The sequence below is a fragment of the Pipistrellus hanaki genome (genome assembly GCF_964339955.1).
Source record: "Pipistrellus hanaki genome assembly, chromosome: 5".
Taxonomy (NCBI): Eukaryota; Metazoa; Chordata; class Mammalia; order Chiroptera; family Vespertilionidae; genus Pipistrellus; species Pipistrellus hanaki.
In genome coordinates, this window is record NC_140507.1 from 30,770,653 (window position 1) to 30,794,368 (window position 23,716).

Below are 23,716 nucleotides of genomic sequence, written 5' to 3' on the forward strand. Positions count from 1 at the left end.
CTTTAAAATTATTTTTTATTTTTATTGAGATAAAATGGACATTATAGTTTCAGGTGTACAACATAATGACTCAATATTTGCAAAATTGTTTCCACAATAAGTGTAGTTAACATCAATTCACTTTTTACAAAGAGGAAGGGAGAGGGATAGAGAGTTAGAAACGTCCATCAGCTGCCTCGTGCCCACCCCTCACTGGGGATGTGCCTGCAACCAAGGTGCATGCCCTTGACCAAAATCCAACCTGGGACCCTTCAGTCTGCAGGCCAACGCTCTATCCACTGAGCAAAACCAGCTAGGGCCATAGTTACAACTTTTTCTTCTGATAAGAACTTTTGAGATCTATTCTGGCAGCGACTTTCAAATAGTAGCCACCATGTTGTATATTACATCCCCATAACTTATTTATAACTGCTCCACCCCTTCCAAGGGCTCACCTGATTAGGCCAGGCCCACTGAGGATAAGCTCTCAAGTTCGAAGTCAGTTGTGCCTAATCACAGAAGTGATGTATTCACTGATTTCTCCAACACTCCAGGGCAGGAAATCATAAAAAGGCATGGGTCACTGGGGCTGTTTTAGAATTCTGCCATAAATTTATAATTTTATTTATTTATTTATTTTATTTTTTAAAATATATTTTATTGATTTTATACAGAGAGGAAGGGAGAGAGATAGAGAGTTAGAAACATCGAGAGAGAGTCATCGATCAGCTGCCTCTTGCACACCCCCTACTGGGGATATGCCCGCAACCAAGGTACATGCCCTTGACCAGAATTGAACCCGGGTCCCTTCAGTCCCCAAGCCGACGCTCTATCCATTGAGCCAAACCGGTTTCGGCATAGGTTTATAATTTTAAAAATAACGGCGAAAACTTAAAAAACACAGAGTAGTAACTACATATACATTACCCATTATCAACAAACATAAACATTTTCCAGGCAAATTCCTTTTTATGGAAGTGACAATTCCAAAGTATTAGGTTTATTTCCAACATTTTGTGTAACAGATCACCCTAAACCTGGCCTCAGTATTTGCCATGCTGTCTTCATCAGGTTTATGATTATGTGCAGCCTTTTCAAAGTGAACTTTGTTGGATTTGTCTAGGTCTGTGGTCGGCAAACTGTGGCTTGCGAGCCACATGTGGCTCTTTGGCCCCTTGGCTTTTCCACAAAATACCACGGCCTGGGCGAGTCAATTTTAAAGAAGTGGCGTATGTTTAAAAAACTTGGCTCTCAAAAGAAATGTCAATTGTACTGTTGATATTTGGCTCTGTTGACTAATGAGTTTGCCGACCACTGACTGGTCTAGGGGTTTTGGCATAGAATGGGTAATGGGTACCATCAGTCAGATGCCAGGTACATTACTGGTATTTTGAAATGTACAAAGGGCCCTCGGATTATGAGGGAATATTTTCCGCCCCATTTTTAATTAAATATATGCCTGTTGTATGCAGCATCACAGAAGATTGTGTAAAATGCTTGGAGTTCATGATAGCTCACCAGGAAGAGAATTGAAATAATTGGGACAAATACAAAGGGGAGGATTGAAGTGTAGTATTTATCACAGAAAAAGGCCTGTTAAGTCAATCTCCCAACCAGCAGAAACTAGCAGGAAGCTTATTCGTGAAACTGAGGGGTGGTTTCTGTATTCAGAGGGGAGCTCCGAGGGACCTTGGAAAGACTTGTGCCCTGGCTACCCCGGGAGCTTTGGTGTGAGGGCTCCATTCAGTCTGTGTAGGCTTGTGGTGGGCTTAGGGAAATGAACAGATGAATGACTTCTCAGTTTTCTTAACCGCATAGTTTGTGTGCCTCAGTGCTGTCACCAGGGCCAGATAAATGTTAAGGGAAACCAGATTCAGGAGAACACAGGCCCTTCTCTTCAGAGGCAGCTCAGCTGTGATGGGGTGGGGGTGGGGTGTGGTGGGGGGTTGGCAGTAATCTTCTGAGGCAATCTCGGAGACCAGCGTGAGGAAGCGGGTACAATAAATATCTTACTTCCTGACATGCTGATTTTCCTGCAAACGGTTCCAATGGAACTTTTATTATCTGAAGCCTATAGATGTTTATTAAGGAAACATTCACAGAACATACAGATCAAACCATTGTGCCAAAGCCTTAAGGGAACTCGGTGGATGCTTCTAAGTTTGCATTTTCATAGGCTGGGAATTTTTAAGTTTCAAAATTTAAAAAGTAACAGAAGTTTATTGCAGGAAACGTGGAAGCTCTTCGCACCTCTAGTTCTTAGCCCACTTCCCGGCTTTTCTTGCATAATACCTTTTCCATCGTATACAGTGTATATTTTACACTATAGTCTCCCTCCCTCACAAGAAAATAAACACAATAATAGGGTTCTGTTCTATTATTGTATTGTATACTGAAATATGGAGAGGTCTAAATGTTTGTGGAAGTGGTAGATGACTATGGGTAAAGATGAAAAATAAAAGCATTTACCTGTAATTCCACCCAGCCATTGCCACTGTTAACATTTGTTTCCTTCGCCTTTGGGAGGGAATTATGCAGTTACCTTCCTTTAGGGATCAATGACACAGTTGGCTCCTCCATTCACAGGCGTTTTAAAACACTAATTAAGCCGAAACCGGTTTGGCTCAGTGCATAGCATCCGCCTGCAGACTCAAGGGTCCCAGGTTTGATTCCGGTCAAGGGCAGGTACCTTGGTTGCGGGCACATCCCCAGTGGGGAGTGTGCAGGAGGCAGCTGATTAATGTTTCTCTCTCACTATCCCTCTCCCTTCCTCTCTTTACAAAATATTTAAAAACAAAAACAGTATGTATGGGAGGGCAATGTTAAAATATGTACACAGATAATTAATAAAACAAAAAACAAAAAAACAAAACAACCCCCCCCACACACTAATTAGCTGTGCGGTATCCCATCATACGGGAGGTAGGGAGAGGCTCGCCCCAGACCCTCTTCACACCTTACATATCCCCTCCTCAAACCGCAGCCCTTTGCCCCAGCTCCCACCATCCTTCCTCCTTACTTCCCTTTCTAGAGCCCGCGCCAGGCGGCAACGTCATCACGCTGGGACGTAGGGACTCGGGGCCCTGACGCCTTACGCAGGGTCCGACGTCATGACGCAGAGCCTAGCTACGGCGCAGGTTCCGGGCAGAGTCCGTTATGGCCGCTGCCGCCCTGAGGAGGATGAGTGGGGCTGTGCCTGCGAAGCTGCCGCCCAGACCCGGCACCCCGGGCCCCGGGGGTGTGGAGCGGCCGCTGGTCCTGACGCTGCTGCTGGCGTGCGCCGCAGTGACGAGCGGTAAAGGGGCGCGGCGGCGGGGCGGCTGCGGGGACCCGGGGACTCGGGGGGCGCGGGCCGGGAGGGAGCCCGGCGGAGCCCGGGGAAGGGCGCCTCCGAGAAGCCGCGGTCCGGATGGGCCGGGGGCTCCGCTGGGCCGAGGAGAGGGGCTGTCCGGAGGGGTCTCCGGGAGGCCGGAGAGGCGCTGACCGGGGCGCAGGGGGCGGGGTGCGCGGTGGCGGTGCTGTCGGAGGCTGCCGGGATGGGTGCCGGCGGGAACGGAGGTGGCGGAGTGTCTCAGAGGAGGGGACAGGTGCTGAGGCCGTGGCCGGGGTTAGGAGCTGTGGCGTCTGCACCGGGCCCCAGGGTGGTGGTGGGGGCACCCCGGGGTCTAGCAGGACCGGGGTGGGCAGGAGCCGTGGCCGGACCGAGCTGATGGAGCAGTTCCGAGGGCAGAAGTGAAGGGGAAAGAGCCGTCTTCGGGGACCTGTCCCGGTGAGGTCTGGTTCTGTGTTTGGAAAAGAATCAGCATCCAGGGGCTTGGGAAGAGGAGTCCCCGACAAGCGAGAGTCTTTGTACACATGGACCCTTCCCTGTGTCCTGGGTAGCAGGACAATCCTGCTTTATTTTTATGTATCCCGAGGATTTAAGTACTTCATTTAAAATTTTTAAAACTATTTTTATTTGAGACAAAATTGTCATATAACATTATATGAGTTCCAGGCGTACAACAACATAGTGATTCGATATTTGTGTACGCTGCAAACTGCACACCGCAAGAAGTCTAGTTACCATTTGTTCTCATACATAATTTTTTTTTTAAATCTTGTAATGAGAACTTTTAAAATGTACTCTTAACAACTTTCAGTGCGGTATTATTAGCCATAGTCACCATGCTGTACCTCACATCCCGGTGACTTGCTTTGTAACTGGAAATTTGTACCTTTTGACTCCCTTTACCAATCCTTTGCACTCCCCCTCCGCAAACCCTCAATGTGCTCTTTGTATCTAAGAGTTTGGCCTTTTGCCTTTGTCTTGTTTTGATTTGTTTTGTGTTTTAAGATTCCACATGTGAGTGAAATCATGTTATTTGTCTTTCTCTGCATAGTGCCCTCAAGGTCCATACATGTTATTCCAAATGGCAAGATTCCATTAAAAAAATTTTTTTTATGGCTGAGTAACATTCATGTTTATATGCTTAGTATCCTTATTCTTTCATCCATTGATGGGTACTTCCATCGTTTCCATATTTTGACTGTTGTAAAGAATGCTGCATGATTAAGTATTGATTTTCTTAGAAATGTTACATCATGAATCAAGCTACTAAAGGATTCATTGAGAAATGAGGAAATCTGTAAACCAGGGCCTGAGGCCTGAGGGGGGAAACATATCCACTAATAAGAACTTATAATGATTAAGCAGTATTTTTTGTAGTAGTTCTCTTTTTCTTTCAGGCCAAGAAACAATCCCGCTTTTCTCCCTAAATCTTTTTGAGTTTTCAGGTGAAAAACACTGTGAAAGGGGTAGTGTTTCAGGGCAACTGGACAGCCCTAACCCCCAGCAGTGTTTGTAAGTCTTTAGGGAAGGACGGTGGTCCATTTTCCCAAGGCCCTTTCATCATTAGTAAAATATAATGAGGATTTCCCTGGCAGATGCAGATAGTTGTGCTCTGAAATCACTTAAGTACCATGATTGTTTTGATCATTTAGTTATCTAAGAAAAAACTGACACCTAAACATTTACATTTCTTGCTGGAATGCTTAAGATATATCGCTAGTAACTAGTTTCAGAAACAGCTTTCCCCCCTAAGACAGTGTTTCCCAAAGTGTGGTACGCGTACCCCCAGGGGCACGGGAAGAGTTTGGTGGGGGTACGAGTTGCACCGGAGTTTGGTGGGGATATGCACTGCACCGTGCTTAGCTGCGCCTAATTCTACGTTCTCATGAGGACGAGGGGTACTCAGCGTTACGAAAATTATAGAAGGAGTACACATATGTCAAAAGTTTGGGAAACACTGTGGCCTGAGAGATAGTTGGAAATCTTGTGAGGGGGAGTGTCAAGAAGTAAGGTGTCCTTTGTGTAGGTTTTTATTTATTAGAACCCCAACATTATTGCTCCAACTATATTGGGACATCTCAGGGACTTATTTTTATTTTTAAAATTCTCTCTCTCATTCCCTCTCTCTCTCTCTCTCTCTCTCTCTCTCTCTCTCTCTCTCTCCATACACACTCACATACACACTTTAAATTCAGATTATCCCCTACTGAAAAGAAATGAAACTAACATATATGCTTTTAATAGGGAAGCAGCTCGACTGCAGCATAGTGTAGCATTTATAAAGTTTTAGCTAAAATAGTAGTGTTTTTATAAACATGGCTAATGGTAGAGTGATTTCAAAGTATTATTCTTGTAATAACAAAATTAAAGTTTATATAGAATGTACTGAGTTCCAAACTTCAAGTAAGCATAGGAAATTAGAAAGTTACCACATCAGATTTATTTAAACTTATTCCATATTAGGTTTCTTAAAATTTCAGTGCTTGGATATATTCTTGGCAATTGGTAAGATTTTTTTAAGGTTTATGTTTTTCATTTTGATAAGGTCTAAAATATTAATATAAGCATTGTTTTGGATCAATGGATGGATGATCACTTTATACCCAAGTCTTGCCATGCAATTTCAAAAGTGTCTGCTTTTTTACATTTGTCTGGGGATGTAATGATCACCTAATTTTAACATGTAATGTATTTAAATTTTTAAGATAAAGTGTGTGAATGAATTCTCAAGGTCCTCTGCATTCTTGTCTGAAAAATGTTGATATAGTTTATTTTTCTGTTTTTAAAAATTATTATTTTTAGTGATAGTCTTCTTTATTTTGAGAGAGAGAGAGAAAATATTTATTGTTCCACTTATATATTCACTAGAGGCCAGTTGCACGAAGAGATTTGTGCAATAGGCCTTCCTTCCCTTGGCTTCCAGCACCAGTTTTCCTCCGGCACCAGGGACCCAGGCCTTCGCTCCGGCCGTGTCTGCCTTCTTCGTCTTTGCTGCAGGCTATGGCCAGGCTCTGGCCGGAGCCTGCCATCTTCGCTGCAGACTCAGGCCAGTGTTTGGCGGAATGCTTTGCAGAGTCCTCCTGACACTTTATAAAAAAACAAAAACAAATTCACTCCCCATGGAGTGATCCCACACACACAAACCTGCAGTCTCGGGTCTTAGCCTTGGAGGTGCCATACCCCCACGGAGTGATCCCCTCCCAGCGGCAGCCTGAGGTCTCAGCCACTGAGTCACACTAGTCAGGCAGATATGGAGGAATCTTAAATGTTTCTTTTTTAAAAATATATATTTTATTGATTTTTTTACAGAGAGGAAGGGAAAGGGATAGAGAGCTAGAAACAGCTATGAAAGAGAGACATCGATCAGTTGCCTCCTGCACACTCCCCACTGAGTATGTGCCCCCAACCAAGGTACATGCCCTTGAGAAGAATCAAACTTGGGACCCTTGAGTCTGCAGGCCGACGCTCTATTTACTGAGCCAAACCAGTTAGGGCTGTCCAATATGTTAAAGAAAAAACCCTAACTAATAAAGAGGGAATATGCAGGAGAGGGCATTTGGGGGTGACTGGGCTGTCAGGGGAGGACCGTTGGGGACGATTGGGCTGTCAGGGGAGCAGTTAGGGACAATCAGGCAGGCAGGCAAGCAGTTGGGAGCCAGCAGTCCTGAATTGTGAAAGGGATGTCTGACTGCCTATTTAATTTTCCTCCTACTTGGTGCTAGGTATTGGAGTCACAACATTAAGCAGGCAGTCAGACAGAGAGTTCCCAGATTGGAGAGGGTGCAGGTTGGGCTGAGGGACACCCCCCCCCCCCCAAGTGCATGAATTTCGTGCACTGGGCCTCTGGTAGATAATGAGATTGAAATAATGGAACCATGTCATGTAGGATCTTGTGGCCTATTATATAGACTTAGAATTTTATTTTTTAGAGAAATGGAGGGTTTAAATTTTTTTTCCAAACAAAGTTTACAATCAATATTATTTTGTATTAGTTACAGGTGTATAATATAGTGGTTAGACAATCATATACTTTACAGAGTGATGCCCCTGATATTTCCAGCACCTGTCTGGCACCATACATAGTTATTACACTACCAGAGGGTTGGTGCATGAATTCCTGCACCAGTGGGGTCCCTTGGCTGGGTCAAAACTGGCTCTCCGACATCCCCTGAGGGGTCCTGGATTATGAGAGGGTGCAGGCCAGCTTGAGGGACCCCACCAGTGCATGATCAGGGCCGGGGAGGGACATGGGAGGTTGGCCAGACAGGGAGGAACAGCAGGAGGAGGACTCCAGGGAATGTCTGGCCCATCTTGCTCAGTCCTGATTGGCCTGACCCTAGCAGCAAGCCAACCTACTGGTCAGAGTGTCTGCCCCCTGGTGGTCAGTGCACGTCATAGCGAGCTATTGAGCGGCCTTAACATATCATTAGCATATTACACTTTGATTGATTGAATGGACGACTGGACACTTAGCATTAGGCTTTTATTATATAGGATTATTGACTATATGCTGTGTTAGGAGAGCTCCCAGAAGGCTTTAAGCAGAGGAGTAACACCATCCTAGTTAAGTTTGTACATGATGATTCTGGCTTTTGTGGAGAGTGGACAGTAGGGGTTCGGGTAGAAGCAGGCAGATCATTTAGAAGGCCACTTCAGTAATCCAGATGAGATAATGGTGGCTCGAACTAGGCAGTAGCAGTGGAGGGGTGAAAAGTCTTCAAATTCTGCATATATTTCGAAGGTAGAGTAACAGATTGGATGTAGGTATTAAGAAAATGAGGATTATTCCGAAACCGGTTTGGCTCAGTAGATAGAGCATTGGCCTGCGGACTGGAGGGTCATAGGTTTGATTCCGGTCAAGGGCATGTACCTTGGTTGCGGGCACATCCCCAGTAGGGGTTGTGCAGGAGGCAGCTGATCGATGTTTCTCTCTCATCGATGTTTTTAACTCTCTGTCCCTCTCCCTTCCTCTCTGTAAAAAATCAATAAAATATATTTAAAAAAAAGAAAGGAAATGATGATTACAAGGCTTTTGGTTTGAGTAACTATAAAAATGGAATTGCCATTAAGCAAGAGAGAAACTGTAGTTATAACAAGTTTCTGTTTTTTCTTTTTGGAGTGGGAAGTAAAAATGCATTTTTAAATTAAACTTTTAATTTTGAAATAATTGTAGATTCACTTGCAGTTGCAAGAAGTAATGCAGAGTTCCTATGTAACCATTTACCCAGTTTTCCCCATCGGTAATATCTTGCAAAACTGTAGTATAATATCACAATCAGCATACTGACATTGAAACAGTCAAGATAGAGTATTTCCATCACCATCAGGACCTCTTGTGTTGTCCTCTATAGTCCCTCCACTTCCTTTCTATCCACACTCCCCCCTGAAATCCTGGCAATTTGTTTTTTAGTTTTATTATTTTGTCATTTTGAGAAAGTGATATAAATGGAATCAGATGGTATATAATTTTTTGGGGGATTGGCTTTTTCACCTAGTGTAATTCTTTGGAGAGCCATCCAAGTTGTTTCACATGTCAATAGTTTGTTCCTTTTTATTGCTGAATAATATTCTATGTATGGATGTGTACTACACTTTGTTTAACCATTCATCTGTTGAGGGACATCTGTGTTGTTTTCAGTTTTTGGCTATTATGAATAAAGCTGTTATAAACATTCAGATTTTTGTGTGAACATAGGTTTTGATTTCTCTGGGATAAATGCCCAGGAGTGCAATTGTTGGGTTATATGATAGTTGCACATTTAAATTGCCAAACTGATTTCTGGCATAGCTGTCCTATTTTATATTACCACTAGCAATATGTGAGTTGCATCCTTGCCAGCATTTGGTATTGTGTCTTTTTTTTTTTAAAGGGCTCATAGTTTTAATGTTTTTATTGATTTTAGAGAAGAAGAGAGAGCGAGCTAGGGAGAGAGAGAAAGCTGGGGCAGGGGGCGGGGAGAAGAGGGAAGAAGAGAGAAAGAGAGGGAGGGAGGAAGAGGAACAGGAGAGAGGCAAAGAAATATTGATGTGAGAGGCAAACATCGATCAGTTGCCTCCCGTTCCTCCCTGACTGGGTATTGAACCTATAACCTGGACATGTGCCCTGAGTGGGAATTGAACTGCTCTGACTTTTTGATGTATGGGATAATGCTCAACCAACTGAGCCACATTGGTCAGGGCATATATTGCTGTTTTCTATTTGCTAATATTTTGTTTTGTTATTTTTAAAAATATATTTTTATTTCAGGGAGAAAGGGAGAGAGAGATAAAAAAATCAGTGATGAGAATCAATCAGCTGCTCCTGTACGTCTCCTACTGGGATTGAACCTGCAACCCAAGCAACCCAAGCAACTTGAGCATGTGCCCTGACCAAGAATGGAACCATGACCTTCTGGTTCATAGGTCAATGCTCAACCACTGGGCCAGGCAGGCCCAGGCTATTTGCTAATATTTTGTTAAGGATTTTTACATCCATATTCATGAAAGTACCAGTATTTAGTTTTCTCTTTCTGTAGTATCTTTAATTTTGATATCTGGATAATAATATTAGTTTCATAAAATACACTGAGAAATATTCCCTCCTTTTCTATTCTATGAAAAAGATTGTATAGAACTGGTGTTCTTTTTTTTTAAAATATATTTTTTTATTGATTTCAGAGAAAGGGGGTGGGATATATCTATCTATCTATCTATCTATCTATCTATCAATGATGAGAGAGAATCATTGATTGGCTGCCTCCTGCACACACACCCCTCCCCCTCCCCCCCCCACTGGGATCAAGCCCACAACCCAGGCATGTGCCCTTGACGAATCGAACCTGGGATCCTTTAGTCTGCAGGCTGACACTCTTATCCACTGAGACAAACCAGTGAGGGCTAGTGTTAATTCTTTAAACATTTGGTAGGATTTGCTAGTGAGCCATCTGGGCCAAGAGTTTTATTTTTGGGGAGTTTTAAAATCAAGAATTTAATTTTAATAGTTATAGCTATAGAGCTTTTCAAATAATGTATTTTATATTGGGTGAACTGTGGTAGTTTGTGTTTTTAAGACTCTAGTCTTACTTTAACTTTCTCTATTACTTGTTTTTTAAAATAAATTCTCATCCAAGGATATTTTTCCATTGATTTTTAGAGAGAGTGGAAGAGAGAGGGAAAGACAGGTAATTATTGATGTGAGAGAAGCACATTGATTGGTTGCCTCCTGCATGAGCTCCAACCAGGGCTCAGGCTGGGGAGAAGCCTGCAAGTGAGGTACGTGGCCTTGACCGGAATCGAACATGGCACCCTTCCATCCTCAGGCTGATGCTCTGCCCACTGAGCCAAAAGGGCTAGGGCTCTTTTACTTGGCTTTTTATGACTTTGCACTGCCATATACTAGATGGAGACAGAAATCTCCATTTGTTACTTCTGGGCAAGGGTGGGAGTTCTGGTTCCCCTCATGTCTCCACTGACAATGGCGGGGGTGGCCTAGTTACTGCTTGACTCTTCCTGGGCCTCCTCTGACACCATCCCATTTGAGGGGCAGGGACACCTTGTTACAGGCCGGGGGTGGGGGAAATGTGGGCTCCCCACATGGCCTTTGCTGGTGTGGGTGTGAGTGGTATTTGCCTGGAGTAGAGCAGCCATTGTCTAAAGGCTTTCTTTCTTGCTAGGCTGCCTCTCCTGATTTAGCTGGAGAGAGCAGGCTTTTTGTGGAGCCCTTTCTGTCTGTACCCCTTGGTGTTTTTAGGTTGCTTCCTTCTTAATTTCTAAGTTTGCAAAACCTGAGATAAAAATCAGGGAAGTCACCACTGGGTCATTTCTCAGGTCCTAAGGTCTCTTTCAGAGTCTTCTTGTGTTATGTTATATATATTATGTAGGATTTTAGTTGTGCTTAGAGGGAGGAACAGGGAAAAGTATGCATACTCCATCTTCCTGGAGGCCAAAATCATAATTCATTTGGAAGATTACTTTGAAGGTCAGACATCTAAGAGGAGCTTTCAAGTGGGCCAAGAACTCTTTATGACTCTATAGAGTTCTGGTAGTTTGTGGAATTTCTCTCCTAATCACTTCATTTTTCTTAGAGAAGTAAGGAAGTGATAGCATCAGTTGAAAGTGAGCACAACAGAGAAGGTATTGGAAGTTTGAGGACAGGAAAATGTGAATGGTCTCCTAAGGGAGCTGGAGGGTGGATGGACCACTAGGAAAATATGGTGTAATTGCCAACAGCATTACAAGTACACCTGAATTTTTGGCATTACATTTTTTTAAAATTTTTATTTTTTTAAATTTTAAAAATATATTTTATTGTTTTTGTACAGAGAGGAAGGGAGAGAGATAGAGAGCTAGAAACATCGATGAGAGAGAGTCATCGATCAGCTGCCTCTTGCACACCCCCCACTGGGGATATGCCCCAACCAAGGTACATGCCCTTGACTGGAATCGAACCCGGGTCCCTTCAGTCCCCAAGCCGACGCTCTATCCATTGAGCCAAACCGGTTTCGGCTGGCATTACATTTAAAATGACATAAAAACAATGGCATGGTTGTACACTAATTTTCAGTCATGCTCAGCTGCTTGGTGCATATGGGGACTAGTCAGAGAGTTTGACTTAACTTGGGATATAGCCTCACCATGTAAGTGGGACAAAGTGAGCAGCGGGGGGAGGAAATTAGAGGTATGCGTGAGAGGGATGATGTCTGACCATAGAACTGAATCTGGGTAAAGAGGGATGAGAGTGTATTGGGCGAGGGAGTAAAGGTGGTAGGTTCAGAGAATTATGGTCCTGAAGGGATCAGAATATCAGGGAATGGATTCAAAGGCTAGGAGGTCATGTCAGTGGTTGGGATGCATGAAGTTGAGATTCTGGAAGAGTTGTGATGAAAGATAATGACCATGGGAATGAGAAGCTAAGGGATGCCTCATCGGAAGAGAGGAGGGCCAAGGTTTTTGAAATCAAGACAGGAGTATTTGGGTGGGGTGAACTCGAGCTAGAAGCTAACATCATTGAGAATTAGGGATCCTAATGGGGAGTTGGTGGACAAAGGTTAGTAGGTGATAGCTGATGACAAGGAGAATCAAGGCTGGGGGCATTTAGGGAAGAAAATGGGAGATGGTCTGGAAGAGGCTCCACCCCTTCTCCAGTACAAGAATGTGGGAGAAAAAGAACTATTAAATAAAAAGGCTGCAGGGAAAGCATGGGAGATTCAGGTTTCAGTTAATCATGAAAGATGATAGAAATGACTTGCTGGTGAGTGACTGGATTCTAGAGTGCACGGTGGAGGGTTTGTGGACATGGAGGGCCTGGGAGATGGGGACAAATTATAATAATTCCCACCCCTGTCAGCTTGTGTCCCTTTATTTTTTTTATTTTATTTATTTATTTATTTATTTATTAAATATATTTTATTGATTTTGTATAGAGAGGAAGGGAGAGAGATAGAGAGTCAGAAACATCGATGAGAGTCATCGATCAGCTGCCTCTTGCACACCCCCTACTGGGGATATGCCCGCAACCAAGGTACATGCCCTTGACCGGAATCGAACCCGGGACCTTTCAGTCCCCAAGCCGACGCTCTATCCATTGAGCCAAACCGGTCCTGGCAAGCTTGTGTCCCTTTAAATATACATGACTGTTCCAAAAGTCAAGCATAGAAAAATGAAAATTTTAAAAGTCAAGTTTAGTTTGTTGGCTTCCAGCATGACAAATTTCTTTTAAAACATGTTTTCCCACACTTTGTCAGGAAAATTAAATATATCAGAAATAGCAATTTGTAAATTCCTGAATCAACCAAGTTGAGGTGATAAATGTCAAAATTCTTTTAAGAAATTTTTATTAATAGTTTTCTGAATAACTCTAATTTACAGTCTAATGTAGTATCTGATGAACAACTTCAAGAATATCTATTACATTTTTATAGTCCCTGTTTATTTTTTCTAGTGAAAAATTCAATGAACCAGCTGTTGCAACTGCTATAGGAGAGTTTTACTATTTTTTTTTTTTTTTACTAATTTACTAAATTATTTTTTCTGAGAGTCTATTCAGTCCCTTTTTTTCTATACAAAGTGTATGTCAACTGTGGTAACAAGCCTGAGTGTGTTCATAGAGACGAAGAGTTGGCTGTGAGGTTGTTCATTTGTGTTCAGGCACACCTGCTTTTGCAAAGCCCAACAATGATTTGGTTTAATCTTAGCCTTGTAAAATATTTTTCTTTACTGTGATAGACTTAAAAATATTATGTATTTTTAAATCTCACATTTTAAAATATTTAAAAAAAAGTATAATTGATATTCTTTAAGTTGTTCAACAGATACTACATTAGATTGTAAGTTAGAAATTGCTAAATTTCAGAAGGTATGCCTCTGAACTTTTGGTATGTAGACTTACTGATGTAAACAATTTAACTTTTACTTTAGTAAATCATGCTGAGTTAAGAGCTTGTGTGTATTTGGTGTCATTCCTGTATCCAGATTCCCTTCTTTAATATTTAAAATAGTCTAACTCACACTTTGTTTTTAAGCTCCAGTTTCCAATTCTTTTCCTTTAGGCGTTTTCCCTTCTTCCTAAGAATACTTTTTTTTTTTTTTTTTTAATTTGGGAGGTGGGTATCTGTCAGTTCTAGTAGTACTTAGAAATGCTGTCTACATTAGTTTCTCTTGAATTTGTTGTACTGCATGGAAAGTACTGAGGTTCAGCCCTGGCCAGTGTGGTTAGTTGATCGAGCGACGCCCTGTACACAGAGATTGCTGGTTAGATTCCTGGGCACGGCACACGCACAGGTTGCAGGTTTGGTCACTCACCGTGTGTGTGGAGGCAATCAATTGATGTTTCTATTTCACATTCTTTCTCTCCCTCTCTCCTCTCTCTATAAAATCAATAAAAACATATTTAAAAAAAGAAAGTACTTAAGTTCAAATTTTGTACGTAGTTTGTGACCTACTTGAGCAAGGATCAACCTCTGTTTTTTTCTGTTCTGGGCGTGGAGTGGAGTCTGGCTGGGCAAAGATACTGAAGTCCAACCCTTTTGTGAAGTGAAAACAGAGGAAATGGTGAGAGCTATGTGTGGACTTCGCCTTGTGACCTAAAGTCAAACTCCTCTTTCTTCTTCCTTTTTTCTTCTATTATTGGCAGGCGAGGTCTTCTTTGTTGCTTAAGTTGTTACCGTCTGGTAAGGCAGTTGTTATCTGATGAATAATTGGCCTAAGAAGAAAACTGCTGCCTATTGAGATTTAGGTATTAATTAATTCTTAAGAGCAAGATAATAGGAATTAACAAAGAGAAATGCTCAGTGAAAAATTTAGGTTAATATGCTTCTAGCTTAATGTATATAAAGTTAGAGTTTTCATTTAATGTTCTTTATTCACTTACTTTAGCTCTACCACCACCTGATTCACGGAACGAGACTGTAATCCCTAAAGATGTTTCTACTGCAAATATCAGTGCTGTTTTAATACCTGAAGGACAGACCAAACCTCCTGTTTCCCAAATCAGCACCACTCTCCCTCCCACAGCTAGTACAGAGAAGAGTGGAAGGGCATCTGTCCCCCCTCATCCCTCACCTACTGCTCCTCTGTCCCAAGAGGAAGCTGATAACAATGAAGATCCCAGCATAGAAGAGGAGGATCTTCTCACACTGAACAGTTCTCCGTCCACCGCCAAAGATACTCTGGACAATGGAGATTACGGAGAACCAGACTATGACTGGACCACCAACCCCAGGGATGATGAGTCCAGCGAGGCGATGGAAGAAAAAAGGGGCTACATGGAAATTGAACAGTCAGTGAGATCTTTTAAGAGCCCATCCTCAAATACAGAAGAGGAAGATAGCCATTTCTTTTTTCATCTTATTATTTTTGCTTTTTGCATTGCTGTTGTTTATATTACATATCACAACAAAAGGAAGGTAAGTTTGGGTTTTTTAGCTCCTCTAGTTGTCCTTTGATATCTGAATTATACTTCTTTCTAATGCTTTTGGTGATTCAGGACTTTTTTCTGTAAGTCAAGTTTAAAATGGTAAAAGATAGACATGCCTAATCAGTTTATAAATCTATGGTGTATTTTAACAACTATAGTGAATGTTTTATTTAATTTTAAAAAATCGCTTTGAGGGGAGGTTAAGGGGTGGAGAGAAAGAGAGAGGGAGAGAGAAACATTGATTTGTTGTTTTCACTTATTGATGTATATTTATTGGTTGCTTCTTGAATGTGCCCTGACCAGAGATTGAAATAACAGCCTTGACGTATCAGGACATTGCTCTGCCAATTGAGCTACCTTGCCAGGGCCAAAACCCTGTGATTAATAAAAAAAGTAAAAAGGTTTTATATCTTAATTGAGCATTGCTTTTTTTCAATGGGAATACTTGTGGAGAAAGATTGTTTAATTTAGTACTTTTAATTAATTAAGCATTGAACTTAGTAATATTTTATTAACTTTTTTCCTCTGGTTGTAAAACTTCAGGGAATTCAGAAAATATGGAAAAATATAGAAATGAGAATTTAGGCTAGCACTCAAAGCTGGTCATTATTACCATTTTGGTATATTTCTTTTTTTTAAATTTCTTTATTGATCATGATATCACATAATTGTCCTCATCCCCCCATCCCCATCCCAAACCCCTCCCCACGTATGCCCACTCCTGTTGTCCATGACCACTAGTTAGGCTTAGACCACAAGTCCTTTGGTTGATCTCTCCCCTTTGCCCCCACCCTCCACTACCTTCCCTCTGAGGTTTGACAGTCTGATCGCTGCTTCTCTGTCTCCAGATCGCTGCTTTTCTGTTCATCAATTGATGTTCATTATTTCCCCTGGATGCATTAGATCATGTGATACAAGGAATTCCCTTATAAGAACTGAAACTGAGACAAACCATAATGGTTATGCTGAGAGGCAAATGAATCAGTCTGGAGTGAGTTCCTTTCTGGGTTAACAGTTCTTTTGAGTCCCAATTTCATTGTCAAACAGTTCCTTATGTGTACATGTAAGCCATGTATTCAGATCTGATTGGTGGACATATGGTGGTGAAGCAGGTCCAGCTGTCTCTGGTTTGGTCCTGGGCATCTTCCGCGACGCACAGCTGCTGTCTGCTAGTATGGCAAGGCGTTGTCAGCATCTTCCATCTCTGGACTGTTTCTCCTCTGTTTCATGGCTGGGGCACTCCTGTCAATTCCTCTGTTGCAGGAATCCACATGGTCTCGGAGTTTTCTGAAAATATAAAAACATATTCTCGACCAAAAGTTAATAAAGGGATATTTTCTATAAACTTGACTTGGGATCCCTTTTCATTTTTTTTTTTTCCCCAAATGATTTTCCTCTGGCTTGTTTTGAAACCATGTATGTTTTTTATGGTTATCTTGCTGTTAGCATTTCAAATGAAAGTTAATTTTCTAAAGTACAAATTTTCTAGATGTAATTTATTCACAGGATATTTTTCCTTAAGTGATATTTTTCTACTACCACCCCCTTTTTAATTTAAATATTAGGAGGCTTTGGAAATTTTATAATGTGGTCTTGATAGCTTTTACATTTTAATTATTTGCTCTCAAATATGACTGCTTTAGGTTCATTACATGTTATGCAGTTTTACCATGAGATGAACTGCCAATAAGAATTTTTGTTAACACTTTAGGAATGGCTTTTTGTACAGTATACAATCAATTTTTCTAGAATATTTGCTTATTTCAATTAGCCAATTTAATTACCTCTGAAAAATTGACTACTATTCAACTGTCAAACTCGACACTCTATCAACAATAATCTTATTTTACCTTGTGTGTATTAGTGGAAAGGATTATTTGCCTTCTTGAGTAGGACCTGAGCATTCTCGGTACTAGGCTGGATTTGGATATCAAAAACCACTTCCTCACACCATGGGTATAAGACCTCTCAAACAAGTCTTGTTGCAGTGAGAGGGCAGCTGCTGCCAGCCAAGTCTCTGTCTGTTATCTGGGTCCTGATTTGAGCTGTGCATGGGAAGTGAATCAGCCATGGGGACAGGAGACCTCCCTCAGAAGGGGTGAAAGTTCAAGTCTCTGTCAAGTTGTGGGGACGGTAAGGGTCTGTGTCGCACCTCTGTTGACCCCAAGTTCTTTTCTGCTGGCCCCTCTGCGACTGTGCCTGTCTTAGGTTGTTCTTTCCCTGAGGAATCTTATCTGTCTCTGGCTAACCAGCCATCCTCTGGGCCAAGCAGGGTGATGTGAGGTTCAGTTCTGTCTCCTTGGTAGTCTATGCTCCTATGGCTTGGTATATTTCTGGTCTGCAAATTATATATATTTCAGACATATATGTGTATATTATACTTTTAACTTTATTTTTTTGTATATTATAATTTTTAAATGAATTTGATCTCATATAGAGTTTTGTATTGTGCTTTCTCCTTAACAAATCATGAGCATTTTTCATTATCATTAATATTCTTTAAAAACATGATTTAAAAGCTACATATTTTATTTAGCTGTTTTCTAGTTGAAGATTTAGATGACTTCTAATTTTTGGTTCAGAAATAATGTGATGAACATTTCTGCACTGGAATTGGTTTGTCAGATTCCATGAGGCAAAGGGGGTATAAAGAGGACTGGATGGCCCTTGTGTCATCCTGTACACCAAAAGGTGGCATTTCAGTTTCTGGTCAGGGCACATACCTAGGATGCGGGTTTGATCCCAGTTGGGGCAAGGACAAGTGCGTACAGGAGGCAACTAATCGATGTTTCTCTTTATTTCAATGTTCCTCTCTCCCCCTTCCTCCTTCTCTCTAAAAATCAATAAACATATCCTTGTATGAAGCTTAAAAAAAAGAAAAAAAAAGAAAAAAAAGAGGACTGGATAGATTATTTAGTTTGAGGATACATAGCTTAGTCCCAGAGCTGAATAGTTAAGCTTTTCAAATATTTTATTAAAGGGAGATCCAACAAACAATGCCCTTTTTAATACTTGTCAGGAAGTCTCAGATTTTGACTTTATTGTAACTTGCTATGTGATTCCTGGCAAGTCACCTTTCCCTTTAGGACCTTGATTTTTTTTACATGAGAAATGACAAAACTGGACCAGATAATGTCAAAAAGCCTTCCATATTTGAGAATCAGTGATTCTAAAATCCTTTTGGTTATTTGTCACTAGCTTTGTAAATGCTTCTAGGTGGACAAAAATTTGAATGCCAGGGATATTCTATCCCGGTGTTTAATGTTGGATCATCTTTATTATAAACACCTAAGGGACTTGTTAAAGAGGCAGGTTCCTGGGTCCCACCGCCAATTCATTTCTGAAGAGAGAGCCCGGGAATCTGGCTCTAACAAGCACTCTACGTACACTGTCTGGCCTGTTTACAAGATGGAAAACAAAATAGCCTTTTTACTGTTGATGATATTTTACTTTTCGTATTTGGGAACCTAGGAAAGAGGTATTTCACTTGTTATAAAAACTTTTAGCATCTCCATTTTTTCTTTTGTATGTCTAATTTATTTTGTCTTATTCCAGATTTTCCTTCTGGTTCAAAGCAGGAAATGGCGTGATGGTCTTTGCTCCAAAACAGTGGAATATCATCGTCTAGACCAGAATGTTAATGAGGCAATGCCTTCTCTGAAGATTACCAATGATTATATTTTTTAAAGCAGTGTGATTTGCGTTTGCTTATTATGTAATATTATTTGCTTGACTTTTTATATGATAGCGTGAAGATTTTTGCCATAGGCAATTGACATTAAATGAGAGGTGGATCTCTATTTTGCCTTGGTGCTTTGGAAATTAAATGTCACAAACAAGGAGTGTATAATTTTTTTTTACCTACACTTTCAGAGGTGAATTCAGTCAGTGTCTAAAATGTGGAGCTAAGCATTGCCTTTTATTGTTTTAGATTTCTTTATTGTACTTCTGAAAGTATTAGTGATGCTGCTTTTAAAAAAGATCCAAAACTTGTAACTAAATTCTAACATATCTGGTACTGTTGATTCAGATTCTCTTCCTGCAATTTAAATACTTTTTTAAAGGCACATTTCTTTGTGCTCCCAAACTGTAACCTACAAGGATGTATGTAATAATACATACATAGGTTTGCATATAGGTAACATTTTTCTTTCCAGGAAAATTGCTTTGGGTATTTTTGGATAATTTAAACATAATTTAAGATAATAATATTACTTAATCTGACCACAATTTTAGCTCAGTTAATAAATGTTTCTAGAAATTCTGGCTATAGAGATGCTGCAGTTTGCAGTGAACATAGGTAACATGTTACAGAGATACTACTTTTTGGTTAGAATTACTGAATTAAATTTAGAGGTAGAAATTGTGGTAAAATAATAAATACATGTACAATTGCTTTTAGTTAGCAATTGATTATAGCACGGGTTCCTCCAAGCTTTCAAGCAGGGGGCAGAGTTTAAAATTAATCAGATTTTTTCATATTGTTTATTATAGTAAGTTTGAATAAATTTTGGGGGCCATTATTGCTTAAGTAATATATCTAGGCCTTTCAAATTAAGCCTGATTGAAGTTGTATACATAAAGAATATATGTGTACACTGATGTTTCCTCCCACTATATTTTTTTTAACTGCAAGTGGAAACTAATACTGTATTTTATTTTAGCTTATTATAAAGAATTGATCAATGTGTAAATATGTGATTTGAACCATGGTTGACTTACAAGTGTCAATACCAACTTTCTAGAATATATAACCCCTAATGTACGTCAAATGCCCACTCACAAAGCCCGGGTGAGCGAGTGGGCCTGTGCTGTGTGTAGAGTTGGGAGGAGAAGGGCAGTCCATCATTCCTCTTGGTGGACAATTTACGGTCCTAATCAGGAAGGGAAGCACAATGGAAATACACCTGGACTGTTTTATTGCAGTAATTTTTTTCATATCTGAAATTGTATTATTTAATATTTTGAATAAGATTTTAAAAAATAAATGGCAAAGATATCAACCCAAGATTTTATAAGTGTGTTTCATTTTAATGATGGCATGGGTCCTTCATTTGATTGGTCACAGAGAGTTAATGCTGTATCTGGGGGGAAGCTAAAAAAAATACATTTTTATTGATTTCGGAGAGGAAGGGAGAGGGAGAGAGAGATGGAAACATCAATGATGAGAGAGAATCCTTGATTGGCTGTGTCCTGCATGTACCCCACTGGGGATCAACCATTGCTCCATTTAACAGAACTCTGCCTCTACGAATTCCACTTAACTTCTAAATCCTACGTTAGGTCCAGTTTGCCACAAAGTACTGAAGTAGGATTGTAAAGGAAAGTAAAGCAGCTAAATCATTGTGTGCTTTCTAGCATGCTGGCCTCCCTGTTGTTTCCCTGTTGAAGGCACCCCTATCCTGAGGATCATCCCTCCTTAGTGGATCTAGGGTTGTGGGGTTCTTCCTGATGGCACAGTTTTTGCTACTCAAGTCCCATGCTAAAATCAAGTAGCCTCTGATTTTTATTATAGAAAATGCACTGATTAAAAATGCTCCCAGAGTCTTGCCGAGGCACCTGAGCTGTTGGTCTGTAAATATGTAGTCTAATTCTACCAAGGTCTGGGACCTAGAACTGCATGCAGGATGTGGTGAGTTACCTTTATCCGAATGACCACATTCCCGCATGAACCTAAAGCCCACATTCATTGTGAGATCTCACCCTTCCCCCAAATCCAGGTTCCCATCAGAGCAGCTGCTGCCCAGGAGGCAGAGGGAGTGGAGAAGACTTACTGCTCTCACAGCTGCCAAAGTGCTCCAGCCTCCTCTCTGGCGTGTCTGGCTGACTGCCTTTTGCCCTGTCTGGCCTGGTGGTGCAAGTTTACCTCCCTTCTGGTTCTGTAGTGAGCGGTCTCATTGTTCCCAGCAGAGGTTCTAGAGGTTAAAGGTGTCTTCCAAGGGAACAGAAAAGGAGGCTGTCCTGTGGTTTGAGGTCAGGCTGTAGCTGGATTGTGTTCACCTGTTTTTACTTACTTTGACAGTAGCTCTGGGCATTGGTGACATACTGTCTAGGGCAGTGGTCGGCAAACTCATTAGTCAACAGAGCCAAATATCAACAGTACAACGATTGAAATTTCTTTTGAGAGCCAAAATTTTAGAACTTACACTTCTTCTAACACCACTTCTTCAAAATAGACTCGCCCAGGCAGTGGTATTTTGTGGAAGAGCCACACTCAAGGGGCCAAAGAGCCGACTGCAGCTTGCAAGCTGCAGTTTGCCGACCACGGGTCTAGGCTACTGAAGTGACTCTAGGAAGACTGATTTTTGGACCAGTAAGTAGCAGCTTCTACCCCATGGACCCCAAGCCCACCTGTCTTCCAGCTGCCTCCTAAGGAGTCCCAAGAGCCTTTGGCCACTGTGATGACGCTCCAGATTTAAAATTCTTGCTCTTTGGAAGCCTTTCTGTACATAGCCCCCTAATATGTCAGCTCTGAAACCCTCTGCTGCTTTCTCCCACAACCCCTACATGCTTCATTGCTCTGCTGGGGAATCCAGAGATGCCATGTTCTGGGAATCCTTTACTTTCTGCACACCTCTCTCATGGGGCCCTTCATGCTTCTCTCTCAGGCCACCCCTTTGCATGTGGATTGAACAGTGTTCCCATCTGAGAGACTTGCAGTGGGTTAGAGCTGAGGTGGGCCCTGGAATCAGACAGGTCTGGGTTGGATGCTCACTCTGGGCCTGACCTCTAAGGCTCAGAGTCCTGACCACCCTGTTTTGCAGCCTCCAGGGAGAGGCCAAATACATTTCCTGACCTCCTTGGGAGTGATAAGAGTCTGGAGTCTTGAAAGCTAAGTGGAATGTTGTAGGCTTTGCTGGGACACATGGTACACCTAACTGTTGCTCTAGGAAGACAGACTGGGTGAGAAATGGAGGGGAAGGCGGAGTGTGGGGTGAGGTCAAGGCCAGACAACCTTGGTCTGAGCTTTGTGTTCCTGTCAGCCTTCCACCTTGTAAAAGGGCAATTGATAGCTTACAGGTTTGCCAGGAAAATGGATCTGATTGTGAAAGGACTTTGTGTATGTCTCTGACCACGGAAGAGCCAGCTCAAGCCTTATTCTCACCAAGGAGTGAGAGCTCCAGGTTGCTGCTCAGGGGATGCCCCCAGGCCTGGGACTGCCTTCCTGGCTCCCCCAGGGCTCCCTTGATGGGGCAGCTTATCAGAGTTGGGTTTACCCTGAACCCTCCAGGCATGGACAGCCTGCTAGGTGACAGATGGAGCCTTCCAACCCTGTTCTCCATTCTCCATTCTCATCCTTTCCCTGAAACAAGGCCAAAGGGTCCTTCCCATGATGCTGTGGCTGTTTCCTAGAGGCAGTGGGACCCAGGACTCTAAAGAGAGCTACATTTAGGCTACTTAGCTTGCCTGAGCTAATATCGCTCGCTCCTGGGGGAGCAAGGACAGAGGCAGGGCGCGGTTCTGAGTCCCACTTTCAGGTGTTCACATTCTGCCATTACACAGCGTTACACCAAAAGCAAACACCTGGGCTCCTTTCACTCAGGCTCTGCGCCGCGAGCTAAGGATGGCAGCAAGTCAACACAGACTGTCTCCGCGGTGCCCACTGTCGGGCAGAGGAAAAGAACGAAGCAATCACAGTAAGTGTGATGGATGTTCATAAGCCAAAACTGGATTTCACGCTTGTTTCTTCATGGTAAAGGTAATTTAGACTTAAGACAACAGCAGCCAAACACAACACGAGGGCTTAGGGTGGACGGGCATTTACTGTTTTGTGTGCCCACCTGCCCAACATAGATGGTCCCTGACTTAAGATGCTTTAACTGATGGGTTTTCGGATGTCTAAAGCCTAAACATAAAGATTCCAGTAAAACACCCAGGGCCTCAGACTTGTTTGTCAAGGCAGAGGTGGCCACCTTCAGTCAGCTCCCCTTCGAGGTTTCCAACCTTTCAGAGATTCCTCCTTTCTAACCAAGTCCTGTGCTTCCCCATATAGATAATTTCTTTTTGATTATAATGGGGGTTACATTTAATATCCTACACTTGAAAACAATTTATTTTAAAACTGCTTCTATACAACTCCATTCTCTCCTTTATGTTGTTGCTGTTAAAAATAACATTTTTTCTTTAAATATATATTTTTATTGATTTCGGAGAGGAAGGGAGAGGGAGAGAGAGATAGAAATATCAATGATGAGAAAGAACCATTGATTGGCTGCCCTCTGCACGCCCCCAACTGGGGATGGAGCCCGCAACCCAGGCATGTGCCCCTGACCAGAATCCAACCTGGGACCCTTCAGCCTGCAGGCTGACACTCTATCCACTGAGCCAAATGGGCTAGGGCACAAATAACATCTTTATATATTGTCTGAAATTGTCCTCATCAGAAAGCTGGATGGTTGAGTGATTGTGCAGCTTTCCTCATGAATTTCCCTTCTCTCAGGGATCATAGTCTTATACTGCCCACTGTCCTTGCCTGAAAAGTCGTCACATATAAATGTACACATATATGTATA

General features: G+C 41.9%; 1 protein-coding gene across 1 annotated transcript; it reads left to right on the forward strand.

Annotated features, from left to right (window-relative positions):
• Positions 1-3,084: 3,084 nt before the first annotated feature.
• Positions 3,085-20,211, forward strand: LOC311623983 (keratinocyte-associated transmembrane protein 2). Its single transcript, XM_084886731.1, has 3 exons — positions 3,085-3,274; positions 14,663-15,192; positions 18,759-20,211. The coding sequence occupies exons 1-3, from the start codon at positions 3,136-3,138 to the stop codon at positions 18,888-18,890; spliced, it is 801 nt and encodes a 266-aa protein (XP_084742857.1). The 5' UTR covers positions 3,085-3,135; the 3' UTR covers positions 18,891-20,211.
• The last annotated feature ends 3,505 nt before the right edge of the window (positions 20,212-23,716 follow it).